At 28.6% G+C, this 13,374-nt stretch overlaps 1 protein-coding gene across 6 annotated transcripts in view; it reads right to left on the bottom strand.

Moving 5' to 3' along the window:
• Positions 1–13,374, bottom strand: part of LOC103569660 (prion-like-(Q/N-rich) domain-bearing protein 25) — a 33,196-nt gene that overhangs the window by 4,174 nt on the left and 15,648 nt on the right. For all 6 annotated transcript variants that reach the window (XM_053739142.1, XM_053739140.1, XM_053739139.1 and 3 more), the window contains 3 exons: positions 4,426–4,674; positions 3,584–3,832; positions 2,998–3,246 (listed from right to left, as the gene is read on the bottom strand). In XM_053739142.1, the coding sequence (XP_053595117.1) occupies positions 2,998–3,246; positions 3,584–3,832; positions 4,426–4,674 (747 nt within the window). The remainder of the gene's footprint in view (positions 1–2,997; positions 3,247–3,583; positions 3,833–4,425; positions 4,675–13,374) is intronic.

The raw sequence follows: 13,374 nt of genomic DNA, 5'->3' as shown, positions 1-13,374 counted from the left end.
GTGTGAATGATATGGTGTTAAAACATCCAACACTGCCGATGTAAAAGTTAGACGACGCACTGTATTAAATTTCGGACCGTGCACTAAAAAAAAAGTATTCTTCCTCCTGAAATCCAAAGCATTAGCAATCTAGTTTTTCTATAGTAAGTAAACATATTCTTCCTGGTATAATTCCCACAGCAATATCGAGTTATATTGTGGGACTAAAACTTTACGCTATGATACTATAGTAAATATGCAGTGGCGTCTCCAACGCTTACATACTTATCCTATAACAATTTTTGTTTCCAGCGTTTTTACCTCATGTCTTTATGAGATAGATATAAGAGTGTAAGTGTCAACAAATAATGAAGTAAAGCGTGCAATGTGCTTTTTTTATAATTATTAGATTATTAATTGATTTTTATTCATTTTTCGTCTCAATTGTTGATAATATATCTATTATATTAAATAATACTTCTATTTACACAAATCCATACCTGTCAGTAAAGTGAGGTTAAGTTCATTGTATTTCGACTGTGGGTATTATGCCTAAAGTGATATTAAGTTTTGCTATAGTCAGTATACGTATTGCTCTGCGAAAAAAACTTCGAAATTCTTACCACAAGAATACTAGTATTGCCACCAGAGCAAAAAATTTACCGAGAAGAAAAATACTTTTTTTTCAGTGTGTGATTACTTCAACACTAGGCACTTTATTTTTATTTTATAATAATCTACATCAATAATAAGAATGATATACTAATTCTGCAACTACCCATACAAAGTCGCCGTTAATGAAAAAAATTCCATAGATCGGCCGATGTCTGACTGCCGTCACTCGGCCAAGCATTGGCAATTAGTAATGGCCCAAGCATGGTTAATTACCAGCAGCCGTTTAATATTTTAAACGACGCTGCCGATGGCTGGCCAATAAATGGCTACTTATGACTGGCCGATTATCGTTTCGCAACGTTGGGATACTGTTAGTGAATCAGTGGTCCATGACTTTGTCAAATAAAAAAATCTACTAATCAATTATTAATTATACAAATAACTTATTATTATAGTTTTCTTTAATTATTAATTATTTTTTTTTTTGATTTAAACTAATTTTTAATCAATGATATATTTTAATTTTCCGATTAAAGTTATTTATAACGAACAATTAAAATATTTTTTAGTTCGTTATTATTTGCAACCAACAACCGTAATTTTATAACTTTATTCGATAGCTTTTTTATTATAAAAGTTTTGTGAATTCCAACCCTTATAAGTTACATATGTTACTTTTCTTCTGTTTATAACTTTGTTGTAAAACAAATGGCATTCTTCATAATTATCTACCCCGAAGGTGGTTTCACTTCCGAGATATGTTTTTCCGCAGCTAAAAGAAAATACGTGTCCCTTAGATTTCGACGGAGAATAACATATCTCAGTTTTACTGAAATCGGAGAGGAACGCTTGAGATACTTTCCTCGTAAGAATGGTTACAAGTTAATGATGATTCATTAAGAAATTTAAATTAATACAAAGTATCATGATTATTCACTTTTTTCCAAGTTTTGCGCGTATTTTTGTCATACTGAAAAAAAAAATGAAATCTATTGACAAGCATTTGACCGTTCATTGCTCGTGATTTGACCGAAGTCAAACTTTACGGTCATTTTACGCCACTGCAGCTTATACATTATTCGAAAATTTCAACTACAAATTTCACGCCAAGAAAATTTCACACCAAGCAGGACCGGGTGAAGTCCGTGAAGACCTTTTCACACCAATAATTTTTCACAGTGTATTAAAACCGAAAAGAACCTTATTGGCATGGTTATAATCATGCATACAACAATAGAAAGTTTTTGTAACTTTATGTAAAAATTGTTATTTAAGCCATCGAGTAGAATGGGCATTTGACATTTATATGTTGGCGATACTCGTTTGCAGCTCATGAACTAATCTACACACGTTGTCAAAAGCTCATTCTATTTGGTAGCATAATATACGGTGACTCTTATTTTGATCAAATGAGAAATATACCACAAAATATTGCAGTTGTACTAAAAAAATAAATACTATAAAATAATATATCCTAATGTATATATTATCTATGCATTTGTTTATTCATTTGGAAAAAAAAAATTTAGAATTGATCAAATCAACGTTCGATATTGTTAAAAATTATAGATCGACAATAGTATTAATAAATTTATCTAAAACTATTGAGATAGTTTATGAATCTCATTAGGTCTAAAATTTTTTTAAATTCCTTTTTTATAAAATCACAAAGTCTTTTTTAAAGTCAAATTATTTTATTATTACCAATTTATAATACGATTTTCTAGCTTTGGCTTACATATACTCTAAAACCAAGTGTGTAGTCAAAATTTATACAATTGTCAAATAACATTGAAACACCATCAGCAATCTATAGATATTTAACATGCCGTAAAATGTCTTTTTAGAGACTACAAAAAACTATAATTTCACTTATGGCCTTTAACAGGGAACACATTGAACCTCTGTTAAAATAGTACATTCGTAACATACTTAGTTTCAGAGTGTAGAGAGCCTGCACGGAAAAAAATAAACTTTAAAATGTAATGTATGAAATTATAACCCGGAACCCGAGTGTCAATATGGGGAATTTTAACATTCCAAATGATAAATTTTATAATACGTGTCGTCAATTTTCTAAGTTTCACTTACGATTTTCAAAGTTCAAATAGTAATTTTTCTTGCATAGACATTAAATTTGAATATTCATTCTATAATTATTTACGCTTTAATTTATAAATTAAAGAATTACTATTTAGAATGATACTATTTATTGATCACTTTATTATTATATTATGTGTCACTTCTTAATTTATATAGTTCATTTGTTTTCGTGTGTATAGGACTTTATGGATTCAAATGATAAAAAAATTAGATCTATCGAGGTGGTGGAATGTAAGATTTAGGCCTCTATCGATCCAAATTATTTTTTTCTGAAAGTGTATATAATTAATCTCTACTAACTTGGCACGCACTGATGATTGGACTGAGCCTTATAGTCAGGTTTACAACGGCATTTATCAAATATACAAATGGAATTTCTGAGCGAACAATCTTCATTTCGCCAACAAAATCCTCCTATTACTGATACACAAGTTGAGTTATTTAATGCCAGATGGTTTGGTCTACAAACACATATTTTGTCTTCGGAACACATGGCACGATCGGTGTCATGACAGTCTTGATCGTTTTTACAAGACTGATTTAAGTATGCTAAAAATCCAGTAGACATATGCATTTTATTTCTCATTTTATAAAGAAATTATAATAATCAATCATATTCTTAATCAACTTTTTGAAAACTCCCGAACAATTAAAATTTTTAATTCTTAACATTATTAGCAATTAATATTTACATACAAGAATGCACAAGTTGAATAATTTAAAAAAATGTAAAATACTTATTCAACCAAAACTAAAAGAGCTCGATTGAAACAAAATGAAAACAAAACTTTTCAATGCAGTTAGCGAATAACGGTAGTAGAGGTAATTATTAACGTACAACATTTTTATATGATTTTAAGATAATCGATAAAAATGTTACACTTACACAATGCACACTCTTTATTGAATGAAGATACAAATGAACGTTTGCATTGACACTTATTATTCAAACAAACCGAATTTAGAGGCAAACAATCATGATCTTTCTCACAGAATCCTTCTATAAGTGATATGCATAGTCTATCAGTGTTTACAATACTGTTTTGTTTGCAAGTACAAATCTTATTTTCAGAACACATCGCACGATTAACATCATAGCAGTCTCCATCTTCTTCACAAGGCAGATCTAAATAAACTAAAATAGGTTTGAATTAGAAACAAATTTAAAATATCTCTAGAGTATCATCCGTTTGTAATTAAATTTATTATTTCATAAAAAACGCTTTTAAAATTTTATAAGAAATTTTACAAAACTGTAAAGGGTTGATGTTTTTGCATTTCTTTCTTTGTATTTTATTGCTTGGATAAAAGATGAACCCAATAATAACACAATAGAACATTAGGTGAATTTTATTTAAATAATCATAAATTCGTTCCAATAAGATAGGATTATATAATATATATAATCACTATTGAAATTGTGTAATTTTCACAATTTCAAGGACGAAATTTTTCTCGATATTTAGTAATTTTTATTATTTTAGTATAGATATTAATCTCAAATTTTATAAAGAAATTCCCTCTGTATATTAGCCAATCTAATCTATATACGGACATATACTATAGTATATATTCGTTTTTCTTGGGAAGTTCTTATAAGAAATCCATTAAAATAAATATTCAAATAGCATTGTTCTGATTATTTTTTACTCTCTTCTGTAGAACAAAATAATCACGCCAAAATTGTAAAAAATAAGTTAAAATAATCTTAATTTTTATAATACTTACTTTTGATGCATTCTTGATTGTTTACAGATGTAAAGTTATTTTTGCATCGACATTCATTGTCTAAACAAACAGAATTATCAGGCATGCATTCACTATCGTCCTTACAAAATCCACCAATAACTGGGACGCATGTAGTGTCGTTCACCGTTATGTAATGTTCTTCACAAGTACATTTATGTTCAAATTCAGAACAAATTGCATGGTCAGTAATGCAATCTTCATTGTCTTCACAATACATTCCAAGAAGACCTTAAATTTTATTCGGAAAAAAACCATCAATTAAAATATAGTTTCATCAAACTATCAACTTATTCACGTTTTTTCCACGATACAAAGAAGGTTTTATTTTGTTCAAAGTAACAATTGTATGAAAAACTGAGACTAAAGCAAAACTGGAATCATTAAAAACATTGAACTTTATTTTGCTTTAATTAATAAGTTTAAAATTCGTTTTCATTCATGAAAAATCTGACATTCGTTTTAATTCTCTTTCGAGGGTTTATATGAAAATTTACAAAAACTTGGAAAATCCAAAAGTGTGAGCCTCCAATGCTCATGTTATATTTTAATATATGTTGTAGTCAACAAAAAAAAATAAGAGAAGGAAAACACACCTAATACACATCGCTGCAGTATGTGCTCGTTTGCATGGAAAATTGCTGGTTTCAATAATTTATTATAGAAACATGAAAAAGACTACAGAAGTGAATTTCAATAAAAGGTAAAAAAAATTGAATCACCCACGTTTTTCCCATAGAAACTTCCATAGTAAGTCTACAATATTAAAAGTTAACAAAACAGTAAGATAAAGAGTACATTCCTAGTAAAAATGGATGCAGTGTATGTGTGGGTGTGTGTTTTTTACATGTAAAATGGCAAGCTTCAACAGTAATGATTTGCTATAAAAAAACGAGGACTACAATAGTGATTTTCAAAAGGAACCTTCCCTGCATAATTTTGAAGACTGTGAAGAAAAAAATATCATTTCGTCGAGTCGTTCTCGAGATATCCGTATGACCTTTTCTTAAACCACATACTAATGGACGTCCAAGATAAATTTTTTTTATTGTAACACATATCGAACACCTTACAAAAAATATCAGGCTCATTCATTAGCCTTCCCTTTTATATTAATGTATTTTTCATAACGTGTAAGTGTGATATAAAAATAATATAGACAGGTTAATGTGGGGAAATCCCGTGAACTTGACAAATCGGTAGCAAAGCACGGCCTCACCGCTTCGCGTTCGAGACGTACAAGAAACAACAATCTTAATCTGATTTTCGGACATCAAGTTCTCAACAAATGTCAACATTCTAAGTTTTTAATAAGCGGAACATAGCGCCAGCATCTGCACCTGACTCAGTGCGGTGCTGGACCGCAATCGAGCATTTTCATCCAGCACCGTACTGAGTCAGGTACAAAACAGTAATCAGTTGGGTTCCAATCTTTCCGTGTTCTTTCACAAATTTTGTGAATTTTAACTTTTTTTAACAAAGGAAAACCCATTTTATCGACAAATATTTGATCAATGGAATTTTTTTACGGATATTTTGTCTACAAATTTTTTGTCCGCGGACATTTTGTCCACAGATATCTAAGCGTGTCACCGTTTCCGCCATATTAGTAAAGTAGTAAAAATGAATAGGAAAAGTGAATGTCAGTGATTTCTATGAATTATTTGTATGACAGATGGGCATATCTGATGATTTACGATAAGGATGTGAAATTAATTACTAATTGTTGAATACTTATACTTTTCTCATGTTAACGTACTATTAATACTGCAATAGTTTTGCATGAGTGATTCTATGAGTGCACACTGATAGTTTACATCACAGCACGGTATGCGATTTCCTGGATCACACTGTTGAATAATTATAAACAAAAAAATTTTACATCATATCATTTACGATGACTCTACTTGTTATTTTAAAAATTATTATTTTACAACTAAGAAAAACGAATACGTATTAATAAAAAGTTTTTTGAATAAAAATTTTATAAAGAAAAGTCATTGCAAAAGAAATTAATATCAAAATTACTTATAGAAATAAAACTATCTATATAGTTTATATAGTTTAAAAGAATTACAATTGATTAATGTACTTACCAAAGTCCATTTATCAGCACATCTTTCATTACTATAATCATGAATTCCTTCAAATATATTAGCATATACTAGTGATACCCCAGCGATAATAAGTGAAAAGTCAACTAACATTTTTTACCACGTTTATTTTTAATTTCTGTTACAACACTAATATAAAATTAAAATTTTAAATGATTCAAAATTATTAATGATTACTAGGATGGTCCTTATTTTGGACATTTTCAAATTTTTATGCTCTCATATAGGCTTATGTGGTTCGAAATAAATAAAGAAAGATATCCTCCGAATTTCAGGTCTCTATCTCAATTTTAACCCTATCGCACAGCAATCTAAGATTATCCTATTTAAATAACATGGGGTAACAGATTTATAGAGACGATAATTTTGAAGGTACAGCAAGATGAAAAAAAAATGAAAAAATTTTTAAATTGCTTTAATAAATTTCTATGACGAAGATCTAGAAATGGGGCCATTGTCCATTATCTATTTCAAACAATAAAATGCTATGAGAAAAAAATATATAATCCAAATATATCCGGGCGAAATTGTATATATGAAACAACACATGAAATATGGATACATATTTTTTTCAGATGGGATATTATCGTAATTTTGTTTTTTTAATTTCTTCGTCAGTCGCATTATTGGATTAGCAAATTGGAAAATTACTAAGAAAATTGCATTTTAACATTTGTGAGTTATAAGGACTTGAAAAATAAACAAAAGTAAAATATCTGCCGTAGCGCAACAACGTCTCGGTCATTTTAAGACACTAACGGTCGGTTGACGCAGAACACTTTTTGGTTTTTAATATCCTATAACCCGTGAAAAATGAATCATACATCACCATGTATGAATGCTCCATGCATGGCCATGTATGAAAATTGGCCATATATGACCATGTATGGCCATATATGACTTGATATGAATTTGTATAGAAATTTTAACTAAATAAAAAAAAAAAATTTCCTTTTTTTTTTTTTAATTATTCTGGCGACGCAGATATTATCAGATTTGCGAATAATTGAATTCCTAATCGAAATAGAAATTTTTAATTCAGAGAAAAAACGCTAGACTTATTAATGACCACATCCGCTTTAGTAGGTTTTGAACCCGGGACCTTCCGTACGAGAGACCGACGCTTTGACGACTAGGCTATGCGACTGACAGTTACAACAAAGTTTAGTTGTGCTATGTAAGTTTCAAAGAATATAATCACTTTCGAAAAAGTAAAATATAATCATCAATATGCTTCCAGTGATATCAAACAAATTTCCTAGTTTTTTTACACTACAACATCCTGTTTATAAGTAATCATAATAGTCGAAAAATTAATCATACATGGGCATGCATGATCATACATGGAGCATATATGGCCATACATGGACATATATAAACCATACAAGGCCATGTATGGCCATGCATAACTGTATTAAAAAAGTTTGTATGCCCACGTATGACCATATATGAACCATATGCGGCTATGCATGGTCAAGTATGATTCATTTATGACAGCACGAGCGTTCGAGACTTGCATTCCGGTGAGAAATGAATCATGCATGGCCGTATATGGCCCATATATGAAGCATATATGGTCATACATGGAGCATATATGACCATACATGGACATACCAACTTTTTTCATACAGTCATATATGGCCATGTATGATTCATTTTTCACAGGAATTCACACAAAAATTAAAATTTGGCAACGTTTTCGTTTTATCTATCCACTAAAATAATTAAGCGAAAAAAAAATTAAATCTCTAAATGATAAAGGACATAAATTTTTTAAATTTAACTATAAGTAATTTTTTTTTTTTTTTTTTAAGTAAAAAAAATTAATTACATAATTGAGTTGAGAAAAGAATTTAGAAATATTATTTTCGCTTATTACGATTCTATTGAAATAATTTAACTCAAGTATACAAATTTGGTAATATTTAATAACTCACTGTGAAAAATTCTCTGATGGTGATAAACTTTACACTATAATTCTGGAATAGATTTATAAACCAATTATATATTGTATTTTAATAAAAAACTATAATTACTAAAGTTAAAAAAATGATATGGAATATTGCCTAAGGTAATAAAACTGATGACATTTTTAATGATGAACATCAATAGAATTACAAATTTAATTTTATCAATTAATGCTTACAAGGTTATTAAAGAAGTTGGTAATATTTTTATTGTATCGTTATATTAAAAAACATAAAAGTAAAAAAAAAATATTTGTTTTTTATAAAATGTAGTTTCCTTTTTCTTTTGTGCTAAATTTTACCATCATAAGAGGATTTTCGGTTCTTTTTTCATTATCAAATATGGCACTAGAAAAAATATTTGTTAATATGAAACAGTAATGCTGCTCTAAAATATTCTTGAAGATCCTTCTTTCGTAATTACCTTTCGTCTAGTATGGTTACTAGAATTGAGTTGTAGGTTATTCAGGGTATCATGTAAACATAAATCCCACCAAAAACAGATTTTCTGTTATAAGATCGCACCAAGTACGCGCTCAACATATTTATCTCTTACTGCATAAAACAAAATCACCAAGTAACTTATATATTGTGAAGTTGAAAGAATATATGATTTTAAAAATATGCAAATAAAAAAAAAGTTATTTGAATGTACTTGGCGTGCGCTATTTGGGAAAATTAATTCAAAATATTATCTCAATATAAAACATTTCAAAAGTATAATATAGTTATATAATATATTATCTTGAAAATATAAAAATAACAAAAAATTTTTCGATTGTATTTGATGCTTGGTATTAAAGTCTCCAGGAAAAAATGATTTTGCCTAATTATATATAATCATTTACATATGATTAGATCCGAAAATTGGCCAGATCTGATTATATGTAATCATATATGATTAGATATAATCATGCATGAACGAATACAGTTACCCGGGGAAAATGATTAAGATCTGACCAAATATAATTATATCTGATCAGATCAAGTTATATCTTGGCAGATCTTTTTATATCTGATCAGATCTAATATTTGGACTTAATCAGATGTCATTGTATCTGTCCAACCACCATTTATATCCGGTCAGATCTAATTAGATGTGATTAGATCTGAGCTAGATACAATATCAGACATGATTATATCCAGCCAGATCTGCGTATATCTCGTAAGATCAGATCAGAAATAACTTCATGTAAACTAAATACAACACTTAACGTAATTAGATCTTATTATATCTGCGCAGATATAATCATGTATACATTGTATTATTATTGAAAATTGTCCATATTTAGTTATTTACACTCACGTGATCACATACGTGGGTCCAATAACCGGGATTTTTCATTAATTACAATCATTTATAATTTCTCAAAGTAACGTTCCTAATTAATCAGATTACATTTCAAATTGGATTGAAATTATCTTTTTTTTTCGCAATTTAATATTTTTTTAAATAGGGATCCCCAGAGAAAAAGGTTCAGATTTGACTACATATAATTATATCTGATCAGATCTGGCCAGATAGAGACAATTTAAAGATCTGGTCAGATCTACTTTGTCAGATCTGATCAGATATAATTATATGTGGTCAGATCTAAACCGTTTTCCACGGATATTTAGAATATCTGAAAATTATTAATCAAGTAATTTGATTAGGATTTATTCTCTTCATCAATACAAATGTCGGTTAAACTTTAATGGTAAAAAAAAAAAATTACAATCGTTTAACTATTTTCTACGGGGTCATCCGTCCAATTAATGTCTCACATTAATGCTGTTTAACTCTGGTTATCGCAGGATTGTAGTCTGATACTCTAGTCTGCTATACACTTATAATTGAGCAAAATTTATGGCATTACTTAACTCAAATAATCAAATTAATATATCTTACGTAAATAATGCACCTAATGATGAATTTCGTTTTGTACATAAATGACAATAGAATGTTTTAGATAGATATAATCAAATCCTTTTATCTATAAAGTAGAAATAATCGAGGGCCGCCTAGATTACAAACTAGGCCCTCGCTAGCGATATCGAGGCAAAACTAGAAATCGCGTCACCTACAACTCATGCGTAAATATTGCTTGAACCAATATCCATGTACGCTAGTATGTGTGTATTTCATTATATACAGTAAATAACCTATCAGAACAATGAAAAATATGAGCAGTTAAAAAAAAAATAATAAAGCGTAAATTAATTGTGTAATTATGTTGTTAATATCTCAGTGTATAAGTAAATAATTAATTTTAATAATGGATGCAATTAAAAGACTTGATACAAAAACCAAACTCCGACTTTAGATAATGAAATCCAATATTGCAGATTGCCATTTAGATGATTTGTTAAAATTATTACAATGTAATTTCTTATAATAATATACTTTCAGAAAAATACGTAATATTAAATTATTAAATATTAATGATAATTAATTAATGATATTAATGATGTGAAGAAATAATAATGTCAATGTTACCATAATTAATAAATGTTAAAAAATTCAAACTTTAAAATATTAAAAAAATAAATAAATTATATTGTATTGTTTTTTATAATATTCGTTTTATAAAAAAGTTTGAATAAAAAAATGTTAAATAAAAAAGTTTTTAAATTATTCAGATTATCAATTATTTTTATATTTCAAATTAGTAATTTAATTGTTACAAATAATTTCTATTTCAATTTTTTTAAATAATAATTTATAATAGTTTATTTGTATTTAATCAATATATAACCTATAATTGGGAATCGTGGGATTTAGTGTCGCCATTTTTTATTTCATTTCTAGACAAACTAGCCAGGCGATAGCCAGCGCCTCGAGTTTATTTTTACTAGGGAACTTATTAATACAGTAGAGTCTCTATAACTTTTTCGCTCTGTAACTTTGACTTCCCTTAATTTCTCCTCCGACAGCAGGGGAAGTGTTCTCCCACTATCACTCAACTGTACATGCGCAAAGATAAAGCGCGGTTCTGCGTATAGGCGTTGCGCATAAACTGAGTATTCTAACCCTAAATTTGTGTACGTAAATAAGCATTTAAGTTAAATAAGCTTTAATATTGTGAAAATCAATAAAAAAGAAAAAAAAATTATTACGTGATGGAAAATAAGTTTCACTGGAAAAATTAATTTTCTATTTAAGAAGTTTAACAACAATAAAATTGACATATTAATTTTGGAATAAACTTAACCTTTAAAATTTAAAAACTCGTGGGTCGTTTCGACTGACTCACTGTTTTTAAGCCTTTTAGTAAAAAGAAGGGGTACTTCTACAATTTTAATTCTTGGAATTTTGGATTCGTCTCAGTCAAAGTTAGAGAGACTCCACTGTATCTATATATAAATCGATATTCATTATACTTTTGAATTGCTGCTGAAACCTTTGAACATTTTTCAAGCATTGGGGATTTAAGTTTGATTGATAGTTAACAAAATAGAAATTTAATAATATTAATATAAAAGTTGTTACATTATGCCGTATATACATACGTATATACGTATATATTGGACCTATATGCATAAATATATATTCATAGGTTTCAGTTCAATGAAGTCTGATCAGATCTAATTATACATAGACTTATATAACTATACATATAAGTTTATATCAGTTATATCTGATCAGATCTAATTATATATAGGCTTATATCTAATTATATATAAGTTTATATCAGTCAGATCAAATTATATATAACTTCATGTATAATTATATATAGAGGTAGATATGATTATGTATAATCATACATAATTATTAGGGTGTCCGTTATTTACCAAATTAGATTTTTTAACTTGCCCATGATAAAAATTATTTATCTATGATCCAAAAATAATAAAAAAAATCATTAAAGCTAGGAAAATACGGTTTTCCCGACAAGTCGATTATAGAGCACAACTTATCCCGCTGTCACGTCCGAGGCGTGCAAAGATAAAAAAGTTTATTTCAACGCCGTTTAACCCTGCCTAAGTAATGATACATTGTCATTTTAGTACAATGAGAAAAATTTTATTACTTGCTTAAAAATAAATGCACAGTAATGACTAACATAGATTTTTGTAAAAAATTTCCCGCTCTTAAAAAAAGGTTTCTTATGGTTTTTTCGTGAATCTAACTGTTTAAGAGATATTGAAGGTCAAAGTTTGATTTGTTTAAAAAAATTGGCATTTTTGTTTGAAATTTGATAACTCTCCAACACCCAGACACAAAATTGAGTGCTATAAATTTTCTTGTAGGAAGTTTATTGCTCTTCAAAAAAGGTTTCTTACACTTTTTCTGTAAATCCAACCATTTAAGTGATATCAAAGCTCAAAGTTGATAGATTTAGAAAATAATGTTTTTCGATTAAAATTCTATAACTCTTCAGCAAACAGATATTTACTCATTATATCGCCTCCCTACTTCTCTCTTCAAGCGGAAAGTTGAAAATGAATAATTAGAATTTCGAATTCAATACAATATACAATGTGATAATCAATATAATATTTTTATTGGACAATTATGAGAATACAAATATTACTTAAAACGGATGTAACTCTGAGATGGAAAATCCTGTAACATTTTTGGATTTGACACACGAATAATTAATTATTAATCGAAGAAAATAGTTAATCAGAAGCGCGCATGAGCAGATAAAGTACGGTAAGGGGTAACCGATGTTCTCCTCAAAGCTTCCTATTCTACTCTTCCTATTGTACTTCTTCTGTCGAAGCGTGCTTCCGAATAGCTACAATTTTTTATCAAAAACCAAGTACCTGTACACCAGATTAAAAAACGCAACAGGCCTTTTCGTATCAGAATCACACTTCCTATCTACGTCTTGATTTATGGACGTTGATTCATTGAGAGAAAA

This window comes from Microplitis demolitor, chromosome 5 (genome assembly GCF_026212275.2).
Source record: "Microplitis demolitor isolate Queensland-Clemson2020A chromosome 5, iyMicDemo2.1a, whole genome shotgun sequence".
NCBI classification, from domain to species: domain Eukaryota; kingdom Metazoa; phylum Arthropoda; class Insecta; order Hymenoptera; family Braconidae; genus Microplitis; species Microplitis demolitor.
This window is presented reverse-complemented; position numbering and strand designations above follow the sequence as displayed.